At 38.8% G+C, this 24,647-nt stretch overlaps 1 protein-coding gene across 1 annotated transcript in view; it reads right to left on the minus strand.

The window, feature by feature from the left end:
- The window catches only part of CENPI (centromere protein I), a 48,252-nt gene that overhangs the window by 16,018 nt on the left and 7,587 nt on the right, over positions 1-24,647 (minus strand). The window contains exons 6-16 of the mRNA XM_081126767.1: positions 18,495-18,543; positions 18,163-18,209; positions 14,345-14,431; positions 13,449-13,577; positions 13,045-13,212; positions 12,776-12,896; positions 10,179-10,270; positions 8,542-8,659; positions 8,392-8,456; positions 3,335-3,429; positions 358-493 (exon numbers count right to left, since the gene is read on the minus strand). Coding sequence (XP_080982893.1) covers positions 358-493; positions 3,335-3,429; positions 8,392-8,456; positions 8,542-8,659; positions 10,179-10,270; positions 12,776-12,896; positions 13,045-13,212; positions 13,449-13,577; positions 14,345-14,431; positions 18,163-18,209; positions 18,495-18,543 — 1,107 coding nt within the window. The remainder of the gene's footprint in view (positions 1-357; positions 494-3,334; positions 3,430-8,391; positions 8,457-8,541; positions 8,660-10,178; positions 10,271-12,775; positions 12,897-13,044; positions 13,213-13,448; positions 13,578-14,344; positions 14,432-18,162; positions 18,210-18,494; positions 18,544-24,647) is intronic.

Genomic DNA, 24,647 nt, shown 5'->3' on the forward strand with positions numbered 1-24,647 from the left:
AGAGCTGAAGAAACAAGAAGGTGCTTTCGATTTCTGTCAGGGTTTGGGGACGTATAAAGGATGAACAAAAAGTGATGCTAGAGACAGACGTCTGTCTAAGGCCCCACTATTCAGGACAATATCTAGTAAAGTGGTACCTGGAATTTTCAAAATAAGCATTTGTTTTTCCACTTTGTTTTATGAAAGTCAGTTATTCCGGTGAGAATACCATCATTAACTTTAAAATATGTAGCTTATTTAACTATGCTAATAAGGTCATAGCCCAACTTAATGACTGTAAATAAAATTGAAATAACAGATGAGTAAAGCAGAAAGCCATCACAAAAATCTAAATAGGGTAAATGGGATGTGTCTCACCTTCTCATAGAAATCCAAAACAAAGTGCAGCAAGAAAGTACTGTTGTTTTCCAAGCGCAATGCATTAGTGGACAGCCATCCTACATAGTGAATTAGTTCAAACACAGACTGCATGGATCCACTGAAAGTTGTCTCTCTGTGATAAGAAAACATGACAATCAGATTCATATTAGCAAAATTCCTCACAAATTCCAAGCTAAAGATGAATAATATACAGCAAAAAGTTGTTAGGTATTTCAGAAAATGATGAGTGTTCAATGTATAATTCACTTTTTTTAAACCACAGTGATTAATCATAAAACTACACAGCCCTCTAGGGGACCATTAAGATCAATTCATAGAACATCCTCAGCAGCCACTCTACTAGCAAATACTGGAGAAATAAAGGATTAAGCTCCAGACAGACTTTAGATAATATTAGATAATATCCAAAGTAGTTAATATCTATTGTCCAGAGACCATAGCAGTCAGCAAATTAGTTTCGAAGCACACAAATCAAAACCCAGTTTCGCCTGAATTGCTAAAATGCTGTTAAGAATGTTTTCACTTGAATTTAACTGGAATCCGATTCCTTCCTAATACGGAATTAGTAAAATTTTTGGCATTTTTCACTTTTAGTAAAAACCATTTTTGTATATTTTATATTCTTTAAATCATGGGTAAAATTGGTTCAAATCATCCATCTACTCACCCCTATCCTTCAATCTACGGTTGAGTGGATTAGGAAAACACCTAGAAATGTGATTTCATAGCTTCACCCCCCGATCTAAGTAGCCAACAATGGTTATGCACATGGAAAAAGGAATAGTATATAGTCTTAGAGCTTGAGAGATGATGACTCTGCCATTTCTCACCACCATAATAGTTCCAGAGAGAGCAAGGAAAGCTTAGGAGACCATTCGAATAGGCGGGCATCCATATAGTCAGCCAGCCATTTGCAAAACTATAATTTCACTCTGATTTTTGGCAGCACTTGGTAAATGTGGCTGAAATAATTTGAACACTGGGGATTGCTTAGAAAAGCGTCCTTTGAAGTGTGTTTCCACAGGACTGCTGGCATTCCGGATGAAACAATTTGATGTTCAGGATCACATCCTACTCCCCACCCACTGCAGCATGTGTAACATCCTTGGTTCCTACATACTAATGACGGGAATACCTTCTTCCCAGTCACTGTGACAAACAAAACTGCCTCCTTGGAGAACCACTGCTGAGAATGGTTTCCTACCTTTGTTCCTTGTGATTCACGACTACAGTATATTCCCTCTTTGACAGTCATATGGTATATGGTCATATGATAGAGACGTGGCATTATACCCATATCCCCAAAATAGCAGGAATTACTGAAAACTTATAAGAGCTATATTATATAATGACAAGCAGTATTATAACAAGCAAAGTTATTTACATTTATGTCCACTTATTTAAGGATTTTGGAAAGCAAAGGTCCTTTTTAAATGCCCTCCCAAAATGTATGACACTAAATTAAAAAGCATCCTAGGATTTTTGGAAAGAAAATACAGAAATTGTAAAGCACTTATACCAGGATATCTAAGACTTACCTTGTAATTTGGATGAAGATTATAGATGCGAACATACTGTTCTTAATAGAATTGAGATGTTCGAAGAGGTTAAGTATTTAAACAAAATTTCTTCATGATAGTGGTTTTCAAACTTTAGCTTGCACCAAAATTATGGAAGCGTTTGTTAACACACAGGTTAGTGGGCCCCACTTCCAGAGTTTCCTTCAGTAGGTCACGGGTAAGGCCCGAGAATTTGAATCTCTAACAAGTTCCCAAGTGACTCTGATGGTGCTGGTCCAGAGACCACACTTTGAGAAGCACAGCTTTACTACCCACAAATGCTCTATTTCCTTCTGAAAGTGATGCATGATATATGGAAGCATTGAAGTAATGAATATGAAGAATTAAAAACAATTTCCCAAGCTACTCCCAAGAAGCTTCTTTTCTCTATTCTCCTGTCAAAGTGGGAGATGACTATAGGAAGAACATATAGAAAAATAGGTTTGGGCTAATTATTTATTTATTTATTTAAAATATATCTTTATTGATCTCAGAGAGAAGAAAAGAGAGGGAGAGAGAGAGAGATAGAAACATCAATGATGAGAGAGTCATTGATCGGCTGCCTCCTGCATGGCCCCTGCTGGGGATCGAGCCCGCAACACGGGCCTGTGCCCTGCCCGGGAATCGAACCCCGATCGCCTGGATCCTAGGTCGATGCTCAACCGCTGAGCCACGCCGGCCAGGCTGGGCTAATCTTTTAACCAAGCTAACCACCAGCTATTTGCAACTGAAGCTAAGGGACCCTTATCTGGTAAAGAATGTGACTAATAACGCAGGGAATTGATGAAGACTGATTAGATATTTGAAGATATTAAGAACTATTAATTTTTTATGTGTTATAGTATTATCATTTTTCAACAGTTGAAATGCTGTCTGGGTTTTGCTTTAAAAAATCTAATATGGAGGAGGGGGAAAGTGAAAGATGTTACAGGTGAAGAAAAGTTAACCATGTGTTGATTAACTGTTGAAGCTGGGTGATGTGCATGCACATGGGGGTAGCATCGTGCTATTTTTTTCTACTTTTGATTATGTTTGTAATTTCCTCTAACACAAAGTTTTTAAAACAATGTTAAAAATAATGTGGCTGATAATAGAATAGAGGAGAAGCCAAAGATTTTAGGTAGAGTCAAAACAACCTAAATACACAATTCCTTGAAATTCAGTCTTTTACTTTCACTTTGAGGGTAAAGCACACACTGTTACCAATAATCAACATAATGGAAATTCATGTATATAACCAAAACACATCAGAGAAACATAACCAAAAAATCTTTCAGAAAAGTATGACTAAGCATTCACATAAAGCAATTAGGTCCCATGCCACACTATTAAACTCCAGATGCAAACATTTTGATACAGATCCACCTCTTGTGGAGGGTTGTAAGATAACTCACAGAGAACTTTCCGTCACAGTTTTCATGTGGATGTCCGTAGAAAGCCACAACAGCCAATTCTGCAGTAGCTCTTTCAGGTTCTCAAGAACACTACACTGAGGGGGCGAAACAAAAAAAGATCATTAGTAAAATCATTCAGACATACCATATTGTTGAGAACTAACGATCTAAACCAGAGACTTAGAAGTGGCAGGGACCATGGAGACGACCGCATCCAATTCAGAGCGGACTAGCTGCTGCTCCAACCGGATCAGTTTCCAGGAGACAGATGAGTACAGGTACAAGTTTGTTTTGTTTGCCATTTTCTCTACTGGACGGACCTCAGCTTATCAGCCCAGGGACAGACTCTTGTTTCTCTGAATTACATTCATTTATAACATGTATTACATCATCAAATACAGCATCACCCAACCCTCTTGTCTCTCCTCAGAGATCCTTTAAAGTTTCCCACTCTCTTCACCTTGTGTCTACACACCTACAATTTACTCCCTTGTTGATGGGGATAAAATGTATCTTGTCCTCTGTGACGGTGGAAAACAAACAATTCTAGTCTTGCTTTTCTCAGGCCTTGCCTTGATTTTCCAGGGCCTCACTGACATACAAAAATAGTTTTGACAGAAGTGTGCTTAGGGCATCTATGAGGACAAATCATAATATCTATAAATTTGAAAGCAATCCATACCGCCCCAAAAACTAATACAGGAACTCGTTCTTAAACATCCTTAATAAATCATGGCCCAGATACTATCTGAGCATCTCTAATGGTAGGGTGCTCACTGCCACTTCAAAGAAACAGTTCAATTAATATTTTTTAGAATGTGGACAAAAAAGGGGGGTGTGTAAGTTCAATGACCAAAAGTAACCTCAAAGGGTGATCTGATCATAAATTCCTAACTGGGCAGGTGATGATGGGTAGTAAGATCCAGGCCTACCACTTCATTAGTAAAAAGTTTTTAAGCAAGTACTGTGCATTGTTCCTGTGCATCTAGGTTAACATACCTTTGAAATGCCAGAAGTAATCCTCTTTTCCAGACCACACTCAAGGGAGCACATAATCTTGTTAACTATCCAGTGATCCAATCCCTGTCTTCCTTTCTCCAACCCTCAAGCAATCTTCCTTAAATTCCCTCCTTAATTCCAAATGCATAAAAGAAACTGCATTTGAGATCCTGCTCCCTGGCATGTCATCAGTTTGGCTCAAATAAACTCTTATAAAAATTCACTACAGGTTTGGACCTTTCAAAAAGAAACTGACACCTCCCTTTCAGGTGTGAATGAAAGCCCCTTTGGTCACCTATCCTTTCTTGTACTCTATATTTCTCTGCACTTGTTTCCCCCTTTCACTGATCCCATCCTTCCCAAATCTTTCAACTGCAGTTTCCAGAACCCCTATTCCATGGTAATCTGAACCTACACCTCATGTTCTTCAAAGTATGCTTTCTCTGTCTTCCCACTGTCATCACATCTTGGCTCTCTCTCTGCACCCAGCCAGGGCACTGTTTCCTCTAAATACATTTCCATATCCCACTTCAACACCTGGAGGTAAGCACTGCCCCAGCTCCTCACTGCTAATATTGGAACAGAGTGTAAGCCCCTTCTTTTAGAAGGTAATATAAAATCAGAAATAAATCTCCCTTTAGGAAGGGAGTAAACTTTAAAAAGATATAAAGAAATCAAATGGACCTTTTATTTAATTAGGTGCCACAGGGGGGGGGGGGGAAACTGGCTTGTTTTAGAAATGTTTACAAATATTTTGTGAGCTACAGCACCTCATTAGCAGTGACATTAGCTGGATTTATTAGGCTAAGACCAAAGACCCTATTTTAGATAGCACTTTGTTATAGTCAGTTTTTCTCATGAATTTGACTACCCTTTGGTTTTTTTGACACAACACAAAAGCTATCCATATTCAGTGCTATTTCCACACTATTACTCCACCTTCCTTATATAAAAAACCCTTTCTCTTGATGTACACTACCTTTTTACTTTTTCTCTTTCCATATCTCTGCTATCTACCTCCTGGAAAATCATCTACATTCATTGAGAACCTTAGCACGCTCTGCCTTAAATCCTGCCATCAACACCTCAGTATGTCAGTGTCCATGAAGACGACCAACCCAATACTTCAACCTCACAGTTCCTTGACCCCAACCCAAATAACCTTCACCTTTACTCTACAGGCATAGCCACACACTAAACTTTATCAGAACCTGAACTGAACCACCACCAAAATCTACTATTATCCTTTCTTTGTTAAGACCTCCTATTTTTCCAGCTTTCTCACACCCTCAACTCCAACTAGTTATTCTTGCCCTTTAACTTCAGGGACATTTAATCCCTTGATTCTTCCTTTTTAATTGTGGAAGGTATTAAAGATGTGCCCTTTTGTCCCCCATTGATCCCCTCCACCCAGCATCAACCCCCCCTCCCCCAGCCAGGTCTTCTCCACACTGTCTGTGTCCATGTCACTTTTCAGTCTTTGTAGCCTTCTCTCGGCCTCACCTACCTATCTAGAGTAGACCGCACTGTCGATCATTCACAACTCCCTTGAACTCCATTCTACCAGCAAAATCCTAACTGATTCAACCCCATAACTCCCTTTGCTACTACATCTGAGCTAAAGAAAAACACACAACCATACAGATTGGCACCACCCCAAATTGATGGTCTCCAACTTCATCTGGGCCCTAAATGAAGCTCAATAATTCTTTTACTTGTCTTCGATCAGCTGTCTCCTATTTTTCTCAGCAGCTGTTCTAGGCACATAATATCCTCCTGAACCCCCGTATTCATTTTTATCCGCTACAATGCACTTCTTTTATTATTATTATTTTAATCCTCACTTGAGGAGTAAGGTTATATATTTTTTTCCCCATTGACTTTAGAGAGAGTGGAGGGAGGGGGAGAGGGAGAGAGAGAGAAACATCAATGTGACAGAGGCACATCGATTGGTTGCCTCCCACATGTGCCCCGACCGGGGGCAGGGATCAGACCAGAAATTGAACCCATGACCCTCCCTCCGGTGTGCAGGCCGATGCTCTAACCACTGACCACACCGGCCAGGACTACAACACACTTATTTTGAGAAATTTAACATTTTTAGGCACAAAGTATTTCAATTTCTTGCCCCTTCTTCCAACTGTATAAATATATACCTCCATCTATCTACATGCCCTTGTCCCCAGTCTAAGAGAATAAATGTTACTGCCAACCCCTCAACATCCACTGAAGCAAATCCCTCTCTGTAGTCTTAAACCAATACCTTCATGTTTCTTCTGAAACCCTGCACCATCAATTTTGCCCCATCCTTCCTCTATTTCCAACCTCTCCCTTTTCTTAACTGGCTCCTCTTATTCTAACCATAAACACGATCAGGTTTCTCTCATTCTGGAGACACAAACAAAACGCAAAATCCACAATCTTCCCTTGATTCAAAGTCCCACTATAGCTGTCTCTCTACCTCTTCCTTTTAGCTAAACTTTGTGAAACACAGTCTGTACTCACTGGCTTATCTTCGCTTCTCAGTGACTCCTCAATTTCCACAGTCTGGCTTCTACCACTCTCCAATGAAACTATTCCCAAAGGTAGCTAAAATCTCTGTATTATCAATTCCAAATAAAAGGGTGTTGTTTTTTTCTTTATCTTTCTGGACCTTCCTGGGATAATGGCAATATTATTACTTCACTCCTTGATATCCTGTATTGACTATTTACTTGGCACTATTGTTTTCCTGCTTCTTTTCATTCTTTTTAAAAATTAAATTTATTTGAATAACATTGGTTAATAACATTACATTGTAATACTTCTTGAAAAGGTTCCTTCATAGACTCTCCTTTTAGCTGAGAAGTCAATAATGAGTGTTCCCGAGTTTTGTCCTTGGCCCACTGTCTATTTCCTTTTCTCCATCCCTTCCTCTCCTCACCTCCTACTCTTAAATATAAATATATAAACATATATATATATATATATATGTATATGTATATATATGTGTGTGTGTGTGTAAATGTATATTTACTTATTAGGCTAGGCCATATGAAATTGCCAACTGTTAATCATCCCTGATCTACAAAAATGGCCATTTCATATGGTTCAACCTAATATTTATAGATAAGTAGCTCTCTAGGGTTAGTGGAATAAGAGAAGAAATAAAGAAAAACCCAATTAGAAGATCAGAAGAGAATCACAAAAAGCTGTAAAATGAAGTTTCTGAAAATAGATTAGCTGGGAGAAGTGGTGTGTACTGTCATACAAATGATATTGGCCTAGTAGTGAATTACAAATATAAATAAACTTTAAATACAAGTTAAAGTGATAGGTAATTAATAAAATGCCATTTGATTGTGACAAACTCCAGGACAGCATATTTTTCCTGTAAATGCGGCCAACTGTAGGTGATTTCAGGTGAAGGAACATTATAAAAGAAGTATTGCTTATATTGTTGCTCTTTTGGAAGTGGAACAACCATTCTATGAGTGGCTCTCAGACTCAGAGGGAGAACTCCTAAAAGCCACAGTGGCCCTCTCAGAGAACACCCCAAAACAGGAACACAATTTATCATGTAAGGTTGGAACAATTTTATTACCAGAAAACGACTATATTATAAATGCACGGTATGAGCGTTGCAGGGAGTTTTGTTTGCTTTTGGTTATTACTGTATTCCGAGTGTCCAAAAGGGCGTCTAGCACATGGTAGGTGCTCAATAAGTGATGGTGAAATGAAGAAGTATATCTACAAAAGTATCAACTGTAGCAATCAAACTGAACATGCTTAAGTACCCCCCAGTTCATTTTTATTAATACTCATTTACAACTTGTCCATTCACTTTGTCACCTGCCACGAGACGAAACACTTTAAGAAAACGGTATGCAACGAAAACCTTAAGAAGGGAAAACTGCATTAACTTTCATTTCAGTGATGTAGTCCCTCAAGCCCAGGTCCAACAGAATCCTGTTAAAAAACCCCATAGAAAACCACTGCCATGACGTGCCTTTGAAATCATACCACGGGCCTTAAAGCAATACTCCCTACCCAACCTAAGCAAGATATTTTTTTTTTACCTTGAAATAAATGGTTGATGTAAAGAAGAGCTGTGCCAGATGGTCAAAAATAAATGGTTTCACCTCTAGGAATAAAAAAAAAATATTCAGAATCCTTTTAATTAATATTACACTTAATTACCTATTACTCCAAATATTCATGGTACGTACCAGAGAAGCTACTAAAAGGAAACCAGCTCACAAGTTGAAGGAACTGCGATCGACAGGAGAAGCCATCCCAGAGAGGAAGACTCTTATACAGGAATGCTTCGCAGGAATGAAACCCCTCCTGCAACACAAATCGGTAATAAAACCTTTTATGGAGCTCTCCAGTCTTAACTGCTCTCTAAAGAAACAGTTTATTCTGTGATATAGTTGTTTTACTCTTACACTAATTTTGTCATCAATATAATTAAAGCCTTGGGTTAGGTGCCAGACTTCCCCATAAAAAGGATCAGATGATTAATATTTGGCTATACTACCATCTTTATCAGCGTAGTTTTCAAATACCATAAACTTCATCAATTGGAAAGAAGGTAAATGTCAAGTTACAGAATATTTTCAGAGATAAATAAAACTATTATTTTGGAGTGCCTACAGTCATTTGAACAGTCAACAAAATGTATACAAGACTATGCAATAAGGCTGGAATTTCATTAGAGACCACAGAGCAAATCCAAACTCTAGGCAGCTCCATCTGGAGAGGCCTGAGTGTCTAGGCTGTTTACATTTCCACCAAAGTGAGGACCCAAGGCTTTCCTCTTTCCCTTGGTCACCTTGAGCCTTAAATAATGGTGTGCACCTTTACTCCCTACCCAATCTAAGCAAGATATCAACCTTCTTTTGATAACATGAATTCTCTGGACAATCTCATCCATAACGTAGCTGAAACGACCACCTACATCATGAGGAGTCCTAATCTGCGTCTCTAGCCCAATTCTCATTCCTATGCTCTAGAATACTCATTTAACTGTCTAGTACTTATGACCTCTTAGATGTCCCGCAGGCATCTTTTAAATCAAATTTATCTTTCCTTCCAAGTCTGCTCCTCCTATACTCCCTTTCTCACTGAATGACATCAGCATCCTCTCAAGCAGGAAACCTAAAAAGTCAACTTAAATTTACCCCTTTACCCTCATCAGCATCATCCACACCTAATTTCCAATTCCATGGCTTCACGCCAAATCCTTATGATTCATCCAGCAAACATTTATTGAGCATCTCTTTTGTATCAGGTACCAAGCTGAACACCTGGTACATGAAGAAAATTTAGACATGGCTCCAACCTACTGAGAGCACATGATGTGTAGAGAAATAGATGCTGGAAGTTCCACGCTACAGGTAATCACAAGAGAGCTAAAGGAGTGCACAGAACAAACATGAATCCGCACTGGGGTGTTGGGCACCGGCTTCCCAATGGTGCTGATGCCCGAGTTGCAGCTAAAGTACAACTCAGGGTGATCCAGGCCAAAGTATTAACTGGCTGGAACATATTCAATATTTACAAAATGTTTGTTGATTATAAGAACACAAGTGGTGACCCTATGGGATTTATCTTACCAGCTAATTCAATTAATTGAACGCATCCAATTACATCTTCAGTTTGCTCTATCTCTCTTATTCATATAATTAAACAAATAATTTTCTTCAAATCCAATACAAAGAAAAACATCAGTTCAACTTGGCTCTTTTCTGAATTGAGCAAATATTGTTTACAAAAGATGTTGAGCACTAAAGAAAGGGGTTTCAACAGACAACCAAGTAAATTTTAGAAGGAAGCGGTAGTGTGCATACAAGTGGGATCTTACTTGTAGGAAGCACTCTGCCTTGATGACGGTATCCAGGAAGTTGGTAAATTCTTTTTCAGATTCATAATTATTCACCTTGTACCAAATACATTCTGGAGCAGAAATATCAAACATAAGCATCAGGCTGCACAGCAGTGAAAACTACATAAAACATAATTACCATAACTCTAGGAGTAACAAATAAATGACAAATATAAACAAGCGATCAGTCTCATACACCCTAGCCAAGTCACACTGTAGACTGCAACAGGTATGTCGAGGTGCTAGTGAGACGTTCCTCACTAATACAGGAGGAAAGCCTCTCATGAAAAAATAAACTGCTAAAATTCACATATAATGAACATGACTAGCTTTATGTCACACGGTGATCCAAGACACTGTAAATGTATGAATTTAAATTTATGAACGTCCTAATTTTTCTGTTGTTTGGATTTTTCAAAACCATGACTGGTTATTATTTAAATATTTTTAAAATTTAAAAATTCTCTTTTTTCTGCTTTTGTTTTTTTTTTTTAATAGTATTTTTTAAAAAATATATCTTTATTGATTTCAGAGAGAGGAAAGGAGAGGGAGAGAGAGAAACATCAATGATAAGAGAGTCATTGATCGGCTGCCTCCTGCACGCCCCCTGCTGGGGATCGAGCCCGCAACCGGGCACATGCCCTGACCGGGAATCGAACCCCGATCGCCTGGATCCTAGGTCGACGCTCAACCGCTGAGCCACGCCCGGTCAGGCTTTGCTTTTACTTTTAATAGTATTTATTTTATGCTCCATTTATTCTTGGGCCATAAGTTTTTGTTTCTTCAGTTTCTTCTGGGATATCATTTCCTTCTGTGCGACCTCTTTGTCTGGTTTAGGAGCAACCTGCTCGTTTGCAGTAGGATCCTCTCGGTGGGGCAGGGAGAGCTCCCATGTGGGTTGATCCGCCCATGAGCTCTGTAAATTCTGTGCTGCATCTTCGGAGCTTTGTTCACCTGGATGTGCTCCATGACCAGAGACCCTACATCTAAATGCTCAAGTTCAGCATTACTCTCTGCATTTTTAAGCATGTGCAGCAAAAATTCAGCACTCTTTTTGGGCCACCCACCCTGGGTCCAACCCCACTATTTGGCCTGGGCACACCTACCAACTCCAGTATTGTCACGATGGAATGGCACATTTCGCTTCTGTAAAGTGATATCCATCAGATACTTGGTCACTTTTTGAATATGCATACTCTCAATGGCCTGGGCAGTTACACAAGTCACTGCTCTTAGAGTGAACACGAAGATTTGAACCTCTTGATTTGCATGTTTGTAGGGTTTTCTGGGTCAAGTGAATAGGGAACCATTTTCAGAGGTCACCTCTGGCCACACTTTCAGGAAGGGTAAAATTCTAAAACTCTTTTTTTTTTGGGGGGGGAGGTTGTTTTTAACCTTCACCCAAGGATATTTTTAACACTGCTTTTCAGAGAGAGTGGAAGGGAGAGAGAGAGAAAAAGAGAGAGAAATATCGATGTGAGAGAGACATATCAATTGGTTGCCTCCCGCTCAAGCCCCAACCAGGGCCAGGGATTGAGCCTGCAACCAAGGTGTGTGGCCTTGGCCGGAATCAAACCCGGGACCCTTCAGTCCATGGGTTGACTCTAACTACTGACCCATACCGGCCAGGGCATCTAAAATTCTTAATATTACTTTTTTTTTTTTTACATGAAAACTGTACATTTATTAAGCAATGATAGTTCCAAGCATTATGCAAAACATTAAAACACTTGTTCAAATAACTTACTAAATAAATAAATTTATGACTGCCCTAAACTTCAATTAGGGTGAGCTGGGGGTAATCTAAGAATGTCAGGACTTTGGTAAGTGAAAATCTAATAAACTGTATCATATCCTACCTAAAGAACAATTCCACGTAGAAAAAGGAGAGTTAACCTGGAACGAACTAAAACCGACTTTTAAACACTTCAAGAATCAGGAGTTGCTTATTCAGGAAAGAAACAATCTGGTAAACAAAATACTTACCCTCTCTAGAGAAACAGATTCCCTTGAAGGAATCAAATGATCAGGATTTACTGTGTCCCGGATGAAAATACCCCCCACTGCCCTTTCCTTCAATTCTATAACTAAGAAATCTAATACTAATTTGGCTCCCATGTATACTCATAACAGAGAGCAGATACTCCAGTTGGCACACATGAACATTTTGGCCACCAGAATCACTTCTAGTATGAAACAAGGTCACATTCTGGCTTATACAACAGTCTCCTCTGTTTGGTTAGCATTGATCTGTAAGTTCTGGGGGCTTAACGGCAAGTTTCTGGACATACAAACATGAAGAGGCCTTAGACTGTGATGGTCATCAAAGTGGAGTCACCCAGTTAGTTTTGGTGGCCACCAAGCAGTATTTCCTTAACAACACACCTCCTTTCTTACTGCCCTAAAAATTACAACAATGGAAGCATTCAGCTGTGCATAGGCTTATGATCCAAGAAATAACTATAGCACAATAAAGGCTCCTCCTGTCTAGAATCTGGTACCCCTATAAAAGAAACCCATTTGTAAACTATCTTCTTCCTTCCTTAATCATCAAACTTTTAAGCATTAATTTTTACCTTCTTGTAATGTTTGACTCAACCAATGATAGAGCCTCAGTAAGAGTGATTCATCTCTGACACAGTTAATATAGTGAAGTAGCAGAGAGTTGTTGAGCACCGCGCCCATCTGAGAAGGCAGCTGCAAAGACAGAGCAATTGGTCAACTTAAGCATGTGAAAAGTAGGTCAGATCAAGAGGTAAATAATCAGATAGGAAATATATAACAAAAAGAAAGGTCATGAGGAACAAATGGAAAATGTAAATCAGCACATGATCCAGTCACATACCTCTAAGCAATGAATGTTCTGTAAGAGTTGAGGGAAGCTTTTAAGTTGTTCTATTGGAAATGCTCTCTTCCTACTGAGATAATCAGAAAGACTCATCCCTTTTTTTCCACATTCTTTACTGTGGCTACTGGAATTTAGCACTGGTATAAGTGAGTGAGAATTCCATTTCTAAAGGAGAAAGGCAATAAAATAATCTATCAATAAACTAAACAGACTACAAACTACAAATGTAAAAGCAGTTGTTAAGGTGGTTCAATGAATGGAGTCTTAATGTTGTTTGCATAGAATCCTGGGTAATAAAAATGTATTTAAATAGCTATAATCTCTTCCAACATCTGAATGGTTATTGTTTGGATTTAAGAAAAGTAGGCCTCACAAAGTCATTTGAGGTTTTAGATACTTACTCTTTTTCTAGGACGAGCATTAGCTGGACCTAACATCAGCTTCAGAGGTTCTGGAGAAGGTCCCTGATTCCTTTGCCTCACAGCAACTAGAGCTGTCTTCCACAGATTCTCTGAGTTCTTAAAAGAGATCTATAAATTTGGATGTAAGATAAATAAGACTAGGTACCCATAAGTTGAAGAGACATAAAATCTAAAACGCTTCATTAACTGAAAGTATATTGATTATAAAATATTTTGCACCCGTGCAAATCAACTTAAAGATTTTTTACTTATCAAGAATCTTCAGAACATCAAATGGAATCAAAGTGCCAATCCCTAAAAAACCCTCCCAGAAACAGTGCCACAATATTAGATATTAAAACAGTATGCTGCCCTGGCCAGTGTGACTCAGTTGGATGGGCGTCATCCGGTTCACCAAAAGGTTGCGGGTTCGGTTCCCGGTCAGGGCACATGTGCGAGTTGCAGGCTAGATCCCCAGTGGGGGTCGTGTAGGAGGCAGGCAATTGATGTGTCGCTCTCACATCGATGTTTCTCTCTCTCTCCCCCTTCCTCTCTCTCTAAAAATCAATGAAAGCCCTGGCCAGTGTGGCTCAGTTGGTTGAGCATCACCCTGTGCGCCAAAAGGTCGCCGGCTCAATTCCCGGTCAGGGCACATGCCCAGGAATCTCCAGCTCGATCCCCAGTAGGGGGCGTACAGGAGGCAGCTGATGGATGTTTCTCCTCCCTTCCTCTCTCTAAAATCAATAAATAATTGAACAATAAAAATAAAAATAAATCTTAAAAAGTATTTTTAAAAATAAAAAAGTATGCTGTATTCATTTCAATCTAAATCTATAAGTTAATAAAAAATAACGTATTTCAATCTCAATATGACTTACCACTCCTTAATCCCTTACCTTCTTTACAGGCAAAGATACAGAAATCAAAGTGGGAGCAAAGAGCTTATACAGCGACAACAAAGCATGGAGATAAGGCTGCCTTCCCTGAAATAAAATGAGAGTTTTTAATTTTCAGTTCTGTAGTCAATAAGAAAAAAGAGTAACAACAAAATAAACAGATTAAACATATATTCACGTCCTAATTTTACTATGCAATATCACTATGGGAAATGCTATAGAAAACCAAGGAATGAGTAACCAGGCATTTAAATCAACTATTATAAGACAACCCTCGCCAGCCTGTTGTCTTCTCTTTTATGACCTTTCCTTCTATTTTACTTCTTCCTTATATTTTCTCTTTTCTTCTCCGCCCATGCCTTACGCTTATCAGTGACTACTGAAGTCTAGATAAGAACATAATTTGTCTGAATACCATTGAATTGTTTTTTGTTTGTAAATGCTCAGTGATTCCTGCTAGCATAGCTTACTCTCACTGGTAGCATATGCAGGACTCAAAGTTTATTCATTCTTGATTTGAACAGGAAAGCGGAAGACAAAAAGGGAAGCCAAGAAAACAGAGCAAAGGAAATATTAGTACATTATCATAATTCCTGAAAAACTGATTAGGAAATCTAACAATTGGTATGAAGCAGACAAGCTGCTTCCTATAACTGAAACAAGTCTTAACAAAAACATTAATTTTATAATTACAGAAGTCATTACTGCTGGATACATGTGTTTGATATATCTGGCTATCCAGAGATAGCATACCACTAAAATGAATTCCAAGGAAGTAACCAAATTGCTTTATCACAGTACAACTTTGTTGAATCAAATGCTGTACAAAATATGGAAGGCAGAAAATGGGGCTTAGAAATACAGTATCCCTATTTTATAACAGCTTCTTGAAATTAAATTTATTTTAACAAAATGGCCCAGTTTATTTATGCTGAAATACCTTCTGATCTCTGTACAGGTACTCATATCAATTAGTATCAGAGTGTGTGTTTTCAGTTGAAATGTTTTTGGATAGAGCAAATATTTAGTAGTGGAGAGAACGTTAGAATTTATTGCCTACTTGACTAAACCCATCTTGGTTGTTAAAAAGTTAACACTCTCTTTTCAAAAAAAAAAAGGGAAACTTTCAGTTAAACACGGCATACTGGACGCATGTTTTTAACTCTGTGTCTTCCCAAAGCACCACGAAAAAGTAAAGGAATGAAAAAGGCAGAAAGCACAAGTTCAAAGAGAACATGAGAGGAGACAACAGCAAATGAGAGATCTCAACAAGACTTTGAAACCTAGAATGAAGATGAACAAACAGTAACCAACTTAACAGAACAGAGAAAACGAAGCCTAAAGCAGCAACAGAAAAACTCCTCAAAATCAGTAGATTCATGCTTGAGAACTCCCAGAAAGAGTCAGGAATTTGCAGAACAAGCTCCCTCTGAAAAGTGGAGCTGCAAGAGGGAGGGGCAAAAAACAGGACTGGATGAAAGCCTAAGTAAGTAGTTAGAACCCCAAATTCCTTCGCTACACCTGAAGGCAAACATCAGGGTTTGCTCTCTGAGGATGAAGCTGGGCTCAGGCAGCAGGCACAACAGAGGGAAGGTGTACAGGACCTCTCTCCTCCCCTTTCCACTGCTTATATCCCAGAGTCCTGGCAGCCAGGTTCCTGTCCCTGCGATGGTTGATTTTATGCGTCAACTTGTCTGGGCCGTGGGGTGCTCAGGTATTTAGTCAAACATTATTCTGGGTGTTTCTGTGAAGGTGTTTTTGTATTTTAAGTCAATGGGCTTTGAGTAAAGCAGACTGCCCTCCATGATGCAGGTGGGCCTCGTTCAATCAGTTGAAGGACTATATAGAACAAAAGTCCAACTTCCCAGAAGCGAGAGAGAATTCTCCAGCAGACTGCCTTTGGATTGAAACTAGAACATCAGCTCTCCTGGGTCTCCAGCCTGCTGGCCTACCCTGCAGATTTTGGACTTGCTAGTCTCCCTAATCATAAGTGAGTCAATTCCTTATAATAAATCTCTTTAAACACACACACACATCCTATTGGTTCTGTTTCTCTGGAGAGAGCTGACTAATACAACCCCTAGACAGGAGAGACAGAATTTCTCTCTGGGAAAAGTGACACAGTCATCTAGGGGGCTCCCCAATTAAAGAAACATCAAGATCTGACAATGAACAAGTCCTGCGCGCACACGCACGTTTCCAATCACCATTTTAGTGCTTTCTTATTAAATATGAACAAACAAGGTTTACTAGGCATTAGAGAAAAGCCTCTACCATGAAAGGAACTAAACTAAAGAAGGAACTCTGAGGAAACAGAGGCAAATCTGAGAACATAAAAAAAAAAAATCACAGCCCAAGTCACAGAGGCTCGTGTCTGGTAGAAGAATCCCAAAAACCGTCCTCACCAACCCTTAGGATGAGACCTTACTCCCCCTTTCTGTTCCAAAGGTTGCTCTCAACAGGCCCTGGTGCTTATAAAATAACAACATGCCTTCTCCACTTCCCACCATTTATGCTTGCCATCAGAAATACAATTTCTGCATTTTGTTTCCTCCGTGGAGCAGGAGTTATGGGACATGAATGGGTACAGAAGGGATACATGTCTTTACAGGTACCAGAAATTCACATATCCAATATATTTGTTCTCATGTGCTGATTATGGCTGTTACCATTCTATACGTTCAGTTACATGTGAGCACGGCTATGTCTTCTTGGCTTCATATTATTGGACTTGAACAAATTTACCAAAATCCAGCTAATCAAAACAATTTTATGAATGTATCTTTATAAAGGGCATTGATAATGGAATAACTTAGCAATGTACTATATAGAATGTTAATAATGAAGCCATATAATTAATGTTTGGGTTTAAAATTTTTAGACAATCATGTACTAAATCATACACTTGAACATACACTGTTTCGGTTAATACAAATCAGCAAGATCTTATTTACTTATGGTAAGAATTTTCTTATTCTGTTGAAATGTTTTGCTGTTAACATAGAAAAAAGTACATCTTTTCATAATTTCTATTCGATTTGAACAAAAACATTGTCATTAATACCCTCTCAGAGCAAAGAGAAGATATTGCTCCCCTAGAACCAAAACAGGAAGCTATAAAACAAGAACAAGCATTGAATCGTACTAACAAGAAACCTCACACTGGAGAAGCACAAATGTGCACGTGTTTGTGTTTTTTCATTAAATCTGAATGCCTTCGGGCAGGTCCTGCAGGTTGCAGCGGTTAGGCATAGGCACTACAACTTCCTATTGTTTTCTAGCCAAAGCTTCACAGGCTTCTGTTACCTGGCAGGTATAGTGGAAATAACAATGCAAGAGAGCTGTAAGGACAAGAGATAACGGTCAGGGAACACAGTGAAGTTTAAGTATCCAGAAAAGAATGTTTTCCTAGCTCACATCCACACAAAATATAAGCTGGTCACTTTATTTTAATAAAATAAAGCGGTTGTTTCTGACTACTCCCTGACATTTATTTTTCCAGCCATACCAACCCAGTTCCCTAAATATTTTCTGCTGTTTAACATCTACACGCCTTTGTTGGTGCTGTTCCTTCCTGCTAGGAGCGCCCTGCTCTTCCTCCTTCTTGGCCTAGTTAAATCCTGCTCAACCCTTAACATTTCTCGCGAGCATCACCACTCCTCCTTGACTCCAGTTGGGTTGTTTTACTTTGCTGACTGACTTGCCTGGGCAATAAGCTCCTTGAAGGTAATGACTCGTTCCACTTTATATCCCCAAAGCCTAGCCCAAGACCTATCACAGAGTACACTGGCTAGATTTTGGGTCTTTTTGGAACTCACCATTTTTGCCTGCAGATCAAGCAGTTTTCTCACACGAAACGGTTTAACTAGTAAAGGTAAAAAAAAAAAAGAAAAAAAAAGAAAAAGTACTATGCATGTGGCTCAGAATAAAAAGAACCCATGTGGCTCATATAGCTGCTTCTTACAACACATCAAGAATATAAACACCCTGTTCAGTTAAGCCATTAAACAGATGCTCTTAGATAAAAGTACTAAAAAGCAATTCCCACAAAATCCTGTCACAGCACTAATGCTAACAGTTAATTTTATAAAGGCCAATACAAATGCTAATTCCAGAGTGGGTGTAATATAACTGGAATAAAAATACTCACCATTCTCTTTTTTGGTAAGTAAATACAAGAAATGGCAGACATAAGGGCACTGTTAAAAAGAAAAAAAAACTTTAAAAAACAGAGAAATGATAATACATCTTGAACAGAACAGCAACACATTCTTCTCAAATGTCAATCTTACATTGATTAAGTAAAAAGGCTTCAGGACATCACTGAGTAATAGTTTTACAAAGCTTCTCTTTTTCATACTACACAGTAGTGATTACAAACAACAGTTTTAACTGGTATCCTATAATGCTATTTTAAAAATTATTTTTGGTATATAAAAACACCACAGACAGTCTGAAAAATAGAAAAACTCCTTCTACCTAACAAAAATTCATATATTCCTTCTAGAAGTCCATATTTATTAAGAGAGAAACCTAAAACTTTTATCCCGAATTCCCACTTAAAAGCATTTCCCCATGTTATTTGGTCTTCAAAATGACCATTTTCAATGATCTTAATATTCTAGTGAGTGGATATAATACCATAATTTAATTTACCATTTAGCCCTGGCTTTGGCAAATAGCATATACTCAATAAGTTTTGTTACTTAAATTACTGAATGACTAATTCCGTTACACCATCTCATTTTGAGTGTCCACTTGTTAAGGTTTTATTCTAGATCAGGGGTCAGCGAACTCTGGTGCATCTGTTTTTAATCAATTTTACTGGAACACAGCCATACTCATTCCTTTATGTATTATCTATAGCTGCTTTCACTACACCAGCAGAGTTGGTAGTTGTGACAGGGACATTATGGCCCTCAAGCCTAAATATTTACTACCTAGCCCTTAAAAAAAAAAAAAATTGCCAAACACCTGCTCTAGATGTTAGGAAATTGAAAAATAAATTATTTAATGGGACTAGAAAAGGTAAAACAGACTTTTTATTTTTAAAAAAATATATTTTATTGATTTCAGAGAGAGGAAGGGAGAGGGAGAAATATCAATGAGAGAGAAACACTGATCTGCTGCCTCCTGCACGCCCCCTGCTGGGGATCGAGCCCGAAACCCGGGCCTGTGCCCTGACCGGGAATCAAACCGCGATCTCCTGGATCCTAGGTCGATGCTCAACTGCCGAGCCACGCCGGCTGGGCTAAAACAGACATTTTAAAAACAAACTTGTATTTTGGTAGTCATGACTCTAAAGTTTAAAGTCTAAAGTATGACATTCCATATTGCCTCTCCTCTACTCAGCAGTGGATTCAGAAGGACTCTGGACACGCCCCAGTCAGTGTGGCTGTGGATAGAGCGAAGGCCCGAGCACCAAAAGGTCTCAGGTTCGATTCCCAGTCAAGGGCACGTACCTGGTCACTGATCGAGTGTGGGAGGCAACCAATCAATGTCTCCCTCTCTCTCTCTCTCTCTCTCTCTTCCTCCCTCCCTCCCTTCTACTCTAAAAATCAATGGAAAAAATATCCTCTGGATTAACCAAAAAAAAAAAAAAAAAAAGGAATCTGGACAAACTTGTGAGAAGAATGAATTTAGATATAAGATCCTTTTTTTAAAGGAAGAATATATAGAAAATATATTAGGACCTCATCTGCCAGTAAAAAAACTCATTATCTCACATCCCTAAAATATGTACCATTAGTAACACTATTTATCATGTTGAGTATGAAATGTCACACAGTCACTTGCCCTAGCCACTAACAGCATAGGAAATCTGACATCTGACATTCTCCATTAATCCCATCTAGAAAGGAAAAACTCAGATGTACCTACGACTTTATAATTTCAGGCAAATAGCTAATCACCGTATCTGCATCACTCCAGAGGCAGGCTCCCACCAAATTATATGAATATGACTTTTCTGAAGTAGTGCTTTTAAAAGTCAGGCTCCCTATTTCTTGATCCGGGTGATACTTGCACAAATGTATTTATAAAAATCGAGCTGATCACTTATGAAACAGGCAATTTTCTGTATGTATATTATACTCCAATAAATATTTTTAAAATATAGAGGAGCCTGGCCGGGCGTGGCTCAGCGGTTGAGCATCGACCTAGGATCCAGGAGATCAGGGTTCGATTCCCGGTCAGGGCACATGCCCGGGTTGCGGGCTTGATCAATGACTCTCTCATCATTGATGTTTCTATCTCTGTCTCTTCCTCTCTCTTCCTCTCTCTGAAATCAATAAAGACATATTTAAAAAAAAAATAAATAAATAAAATATCAGCTTTTAAAATAAATAAATAAATAAATAAATAAAAAATATAGAGGAAAGAGAAAAAAAGTAGGCCCCCTTCTCTCCCTCCAGCTAAGCAAGAAGCTCTCTAGTCAGCATCATGAAAACTACTCAAGTATATCGAAACTGATCTGACAAACATTTATTAGTAGTTCCTACCCATTCATTCACTCATGAAACAAATTTATTGAGCAGTGAATAAAAAAGACAAAGAGGTCTGCTCTTGAGAAGTTTACATTCTGTGTGCCACGAACTGTGGTACCAAATACTTGGGTTATAAAAGGCTCGGTCCCTGTCTGGAAGAACTCAGTTGAGTGAGTCACTATAAAAAAGGGGAAAGCATGCTTTATTATTTCTCATTTTTTACAAAGTATGTGTAAACACAGAATTCATTTACAATTAGTTCAGTTTATGAATAAAAGCAATATGAGGTTAAAACAGATGTCAAAAGTAAGGGAGAGTCAAACACATACTAATCATCACTCATCTGCTCTTGTGTACCACAGGACAAGCCTCTCCCAATAATTTATAACCACAAGCTGGGCCTTATGTAGGTCTGCAGTTTGAATTTACACTAGTGATATGACCAAGAAAACCTCAAGTGAAGAATTTAAAGTGGTTCCAGCTTAGCCCTAGCCAGTTTGGCCCGGTGGTTAGAGCATCGGCCCGTGGACTGAAGGGCCTCAGGTTTGATTCCGGGCAAGGGCATGTACCTCAGTTGCAGTCTCGATCCCTACCACCCACCAGGGCGCGTGCAGGAGGCAGCCAATTGATGTGTCTTTCTCACATCGATGTTTCTCTCTTTCTCTCTCTCTCTCCCTCTCTTTGAAAAGCAATAGAAAAAATATCCTTGGGGTGATATAAAAAAAAAAAAAAAAAGTTCTGGAAGTAGTAGTGATATTATACAACATTGTGAATGTAACTGATGCCAATGAGTTATATACATAAAAATACTTAAAATGGCCTGGCCAGTGTGGCTCAGTGGTTGAGCATCGACCTATAAACCAGAAGGTCATGGTTTGATCCTCTCTCTCCCTCTCTGAAATCAATAAAAACATATTTTAAAAAATACTTAAAATGATAAATTTTATGTTACAGAACCAGAAAAAAAAAACTTTCCAGAGACTAACATTTCTTTTCATAGTGGTTCATAAGACAATGATGTATCTTAAAAATGATGGTATCTTTTTTTTATAGATACATGCTCTTTAAAATATAGAGGAAGGGAGAGGGAACTAGAGGTAGAAACATCAACAAGAGACAGACACTGATTGGTTGCCTCCTACACGTCCCCCACTGGGGATCAAGCCTGCAACCTGGGCATGTGTCCTGATGGGGAATCAAACCAGGGACCTCTTGGTTCATGGGTGGATGCTCAACCACTGAGCCACACTGGCCAGGCACAAATGATGATATCTTACAGTTGATGAAATACTGTGTATATAAAAACACCTAGTGCCAGGCCGGGCGTGGCTCAGCGGTTGAGCATTAACTTAGGATCCAGGAGATCAATGTTCGATTCCCGGGCAGGGCACATGCCCGGGTTTCGGGCTCGATCTCCAGTCGGGGGCGTGCAGGAGGCAGCCGATCAATGACTCTCTCATCATTGAGGTTTCTCTCTCTCCCTCTCCCTTCCTCTCTCTGAAATCAATAAAGACATATTTATAAAAAATAAAAATAAAAAAACCCACACCTAGTGCTTGGAATTTAAGCCTCAAATAACAGAATACAGTTGGATTCTCCACTTCATCAAACATGTTAAGATATGCTGTTCTATTTTGATGATTGCCAGATGGGAGGGAGGTCAGGGTGATGGGTGAGCAAGTTGAAGGGATTAAGTACAAATTGGTAGTTACAGAATAGGCACAGGGATGTAAAGTACAGCACAGGCAACTTAGTAATACTGTAATAACTATGTATGGTGTAGATGGGTACGAGACTTATCAGGGTGATCATTTAGTAACTTATATAATATCTAATCACTGGGTTGTACATCTGAGGCTAATATAATATTGTATGTCATCTGTAATTGAAAAATAAAAAAAAATATTAAATTAAAAAAATAGATATGCTGTTCTGATCGAAGTACATGAAGAAAATCTAGCCTCACACAGATATGTAGTTAGAAAAGAAAGGAGTATTTTGATAGCCTTTTCAGAAAATTGTGGATATTAGTCTTTGGTCTCCACCAAAACTTGATTAAGTAGAAGTTCCCTAAGGGTTAGCTGCAATGTGGAATCTGAAACCTTATCAGTGAAGCCTCTTTTACTCTGTTCCATTAAAATTCATTGATATACCTTGCATTTTGAATGAATCTTTTACCCATGCATGATTTTATAATATCATCTGGAATATACTGGTTCACTGAGTTTCAAATATTGACACATTTAATTACACAATATCTAAAAATCACATTCATTAATACTGCTACTACCAATCTCATCGGAAAAGTCTTTAAGTATTGGGAAGCTGTCAAGTTTACAATAACAGATACAAATTTTCCAAACTTTCAATGTTTGCTTGAAAGCTCAAGTTTGATCACTGGCAACAAATATTGCCATTTGTTTTCTTTGAAATGACAGGCTCACCATCTGCCAAATACCCAAGTCTGAATAACCATAGTTTATATGTCACTCATTCTTTCAATTTAAAATGGTATTCCATGAAAATAGGCAGACAGTTTAGCTCCCAACTCAATTGTACAAGTGCTTTTCCTCAGGACACCTATTATACTTTAGTATGCAGAAGAGATTTATTTGTGCTTTCCATTTTATCACACAAAATATTAAAGGCATGTCTTGAAGGTAGAAATTTCATAAAAATAACGAATTAATTTTTTTCTACTTCATTTCGGACTTTTTTTTAAATCCTCACCCAAGGATATTTTTTCCATTGCTTTTTCAGAAAGAGTAGAAGGGAGAGAGAGACAGAGATAGAGACACACACACACACACACACACACACACAGAGAGAGAGATAGACAGACAGACAGACAGACATCGACTGGTTGCCTCCTTGATGTGCCCAGATCGGGGCCGGGATGAAGCCTGCAACCGAAGTACATGCCCTTGGCCAGAATCAAACCTGGGACCCTTCAGTCTGAGGGCCAACGCTCGAACCACTAGGGGGTTGAGCAAAACCGGCCAGGGCCATTTGGGACATTCTTAAGAGAAACTAACGCTTTTGTTTTTTACTGCAGTGAAGAATACAATGACCACTAGCACAGTTTGGCTCCATGGTCCTGATTTGTGTTAAGGCACCAGTTTTACCCACCATTGCTTTAGCACCATCGGTGCAAATGCAAACACAGTGAAAACAGCACATATATATTGATATTGCTAAGAAAATAATTGTGACCTCTCGGACCTCCTGAAAGGGTTTCAGGGAGCCTCAAGGGGTCCATAAACCATTTGACAATTGCCAGTCTAGGACTTTATCATGTTATACCTGGATTATCATATTAATCTCCTAACTAGTCTTCCTGACTCTTGCCTCCCTCCTAATTCATATTGCTTGGCACTAGGTACAGCTTCTTACAAAGTTCGTTTCAACATGTTCTGCCCAAACTTCAACGATTTCCCAACTGGGTAGAGTAGTTCGTTTCCTCACCATCACATTCAGAAACTTCTACAATCTCCTCACCCAGCGTTTTAAGCTTTGCCACCCACCACTACCTGACGTCAACTGTAAGTCAGTCTAGTTAAGGTCTCCTGAAACGCAGCTTACACATCATGTAACTTCCCTTGAATATTCCTGTCATACCAGACATCATCTCCTTTTATCAACTCTCAAATCCTATTCAAGTTTCAAGGCCCAGCTCAATACCCGCACACTTTATAATGCTTTCTCTAATCACTGTGGTTTATAGTTTTCTCTGCCTTCCTGGAAATATTACAGCAATTATTACCCTCACACTATTAGATACTGCCTTTGATCATTTAACTCTTGAGTTACTTAACTTA

Source organism: Miniopterus schreibersii (assembly GCF_964146895.1).
Source record: "Miniopterus schreibersii genome assembly, chromosome: X".
NCBI classification, from domain to species: domain Eukaryota; kingdom Metazoa; phylum Chordata; class Mammalia; order Chiroptera; family Miniopteridae; genus Miniopterus; species Miniopterus schreibersii.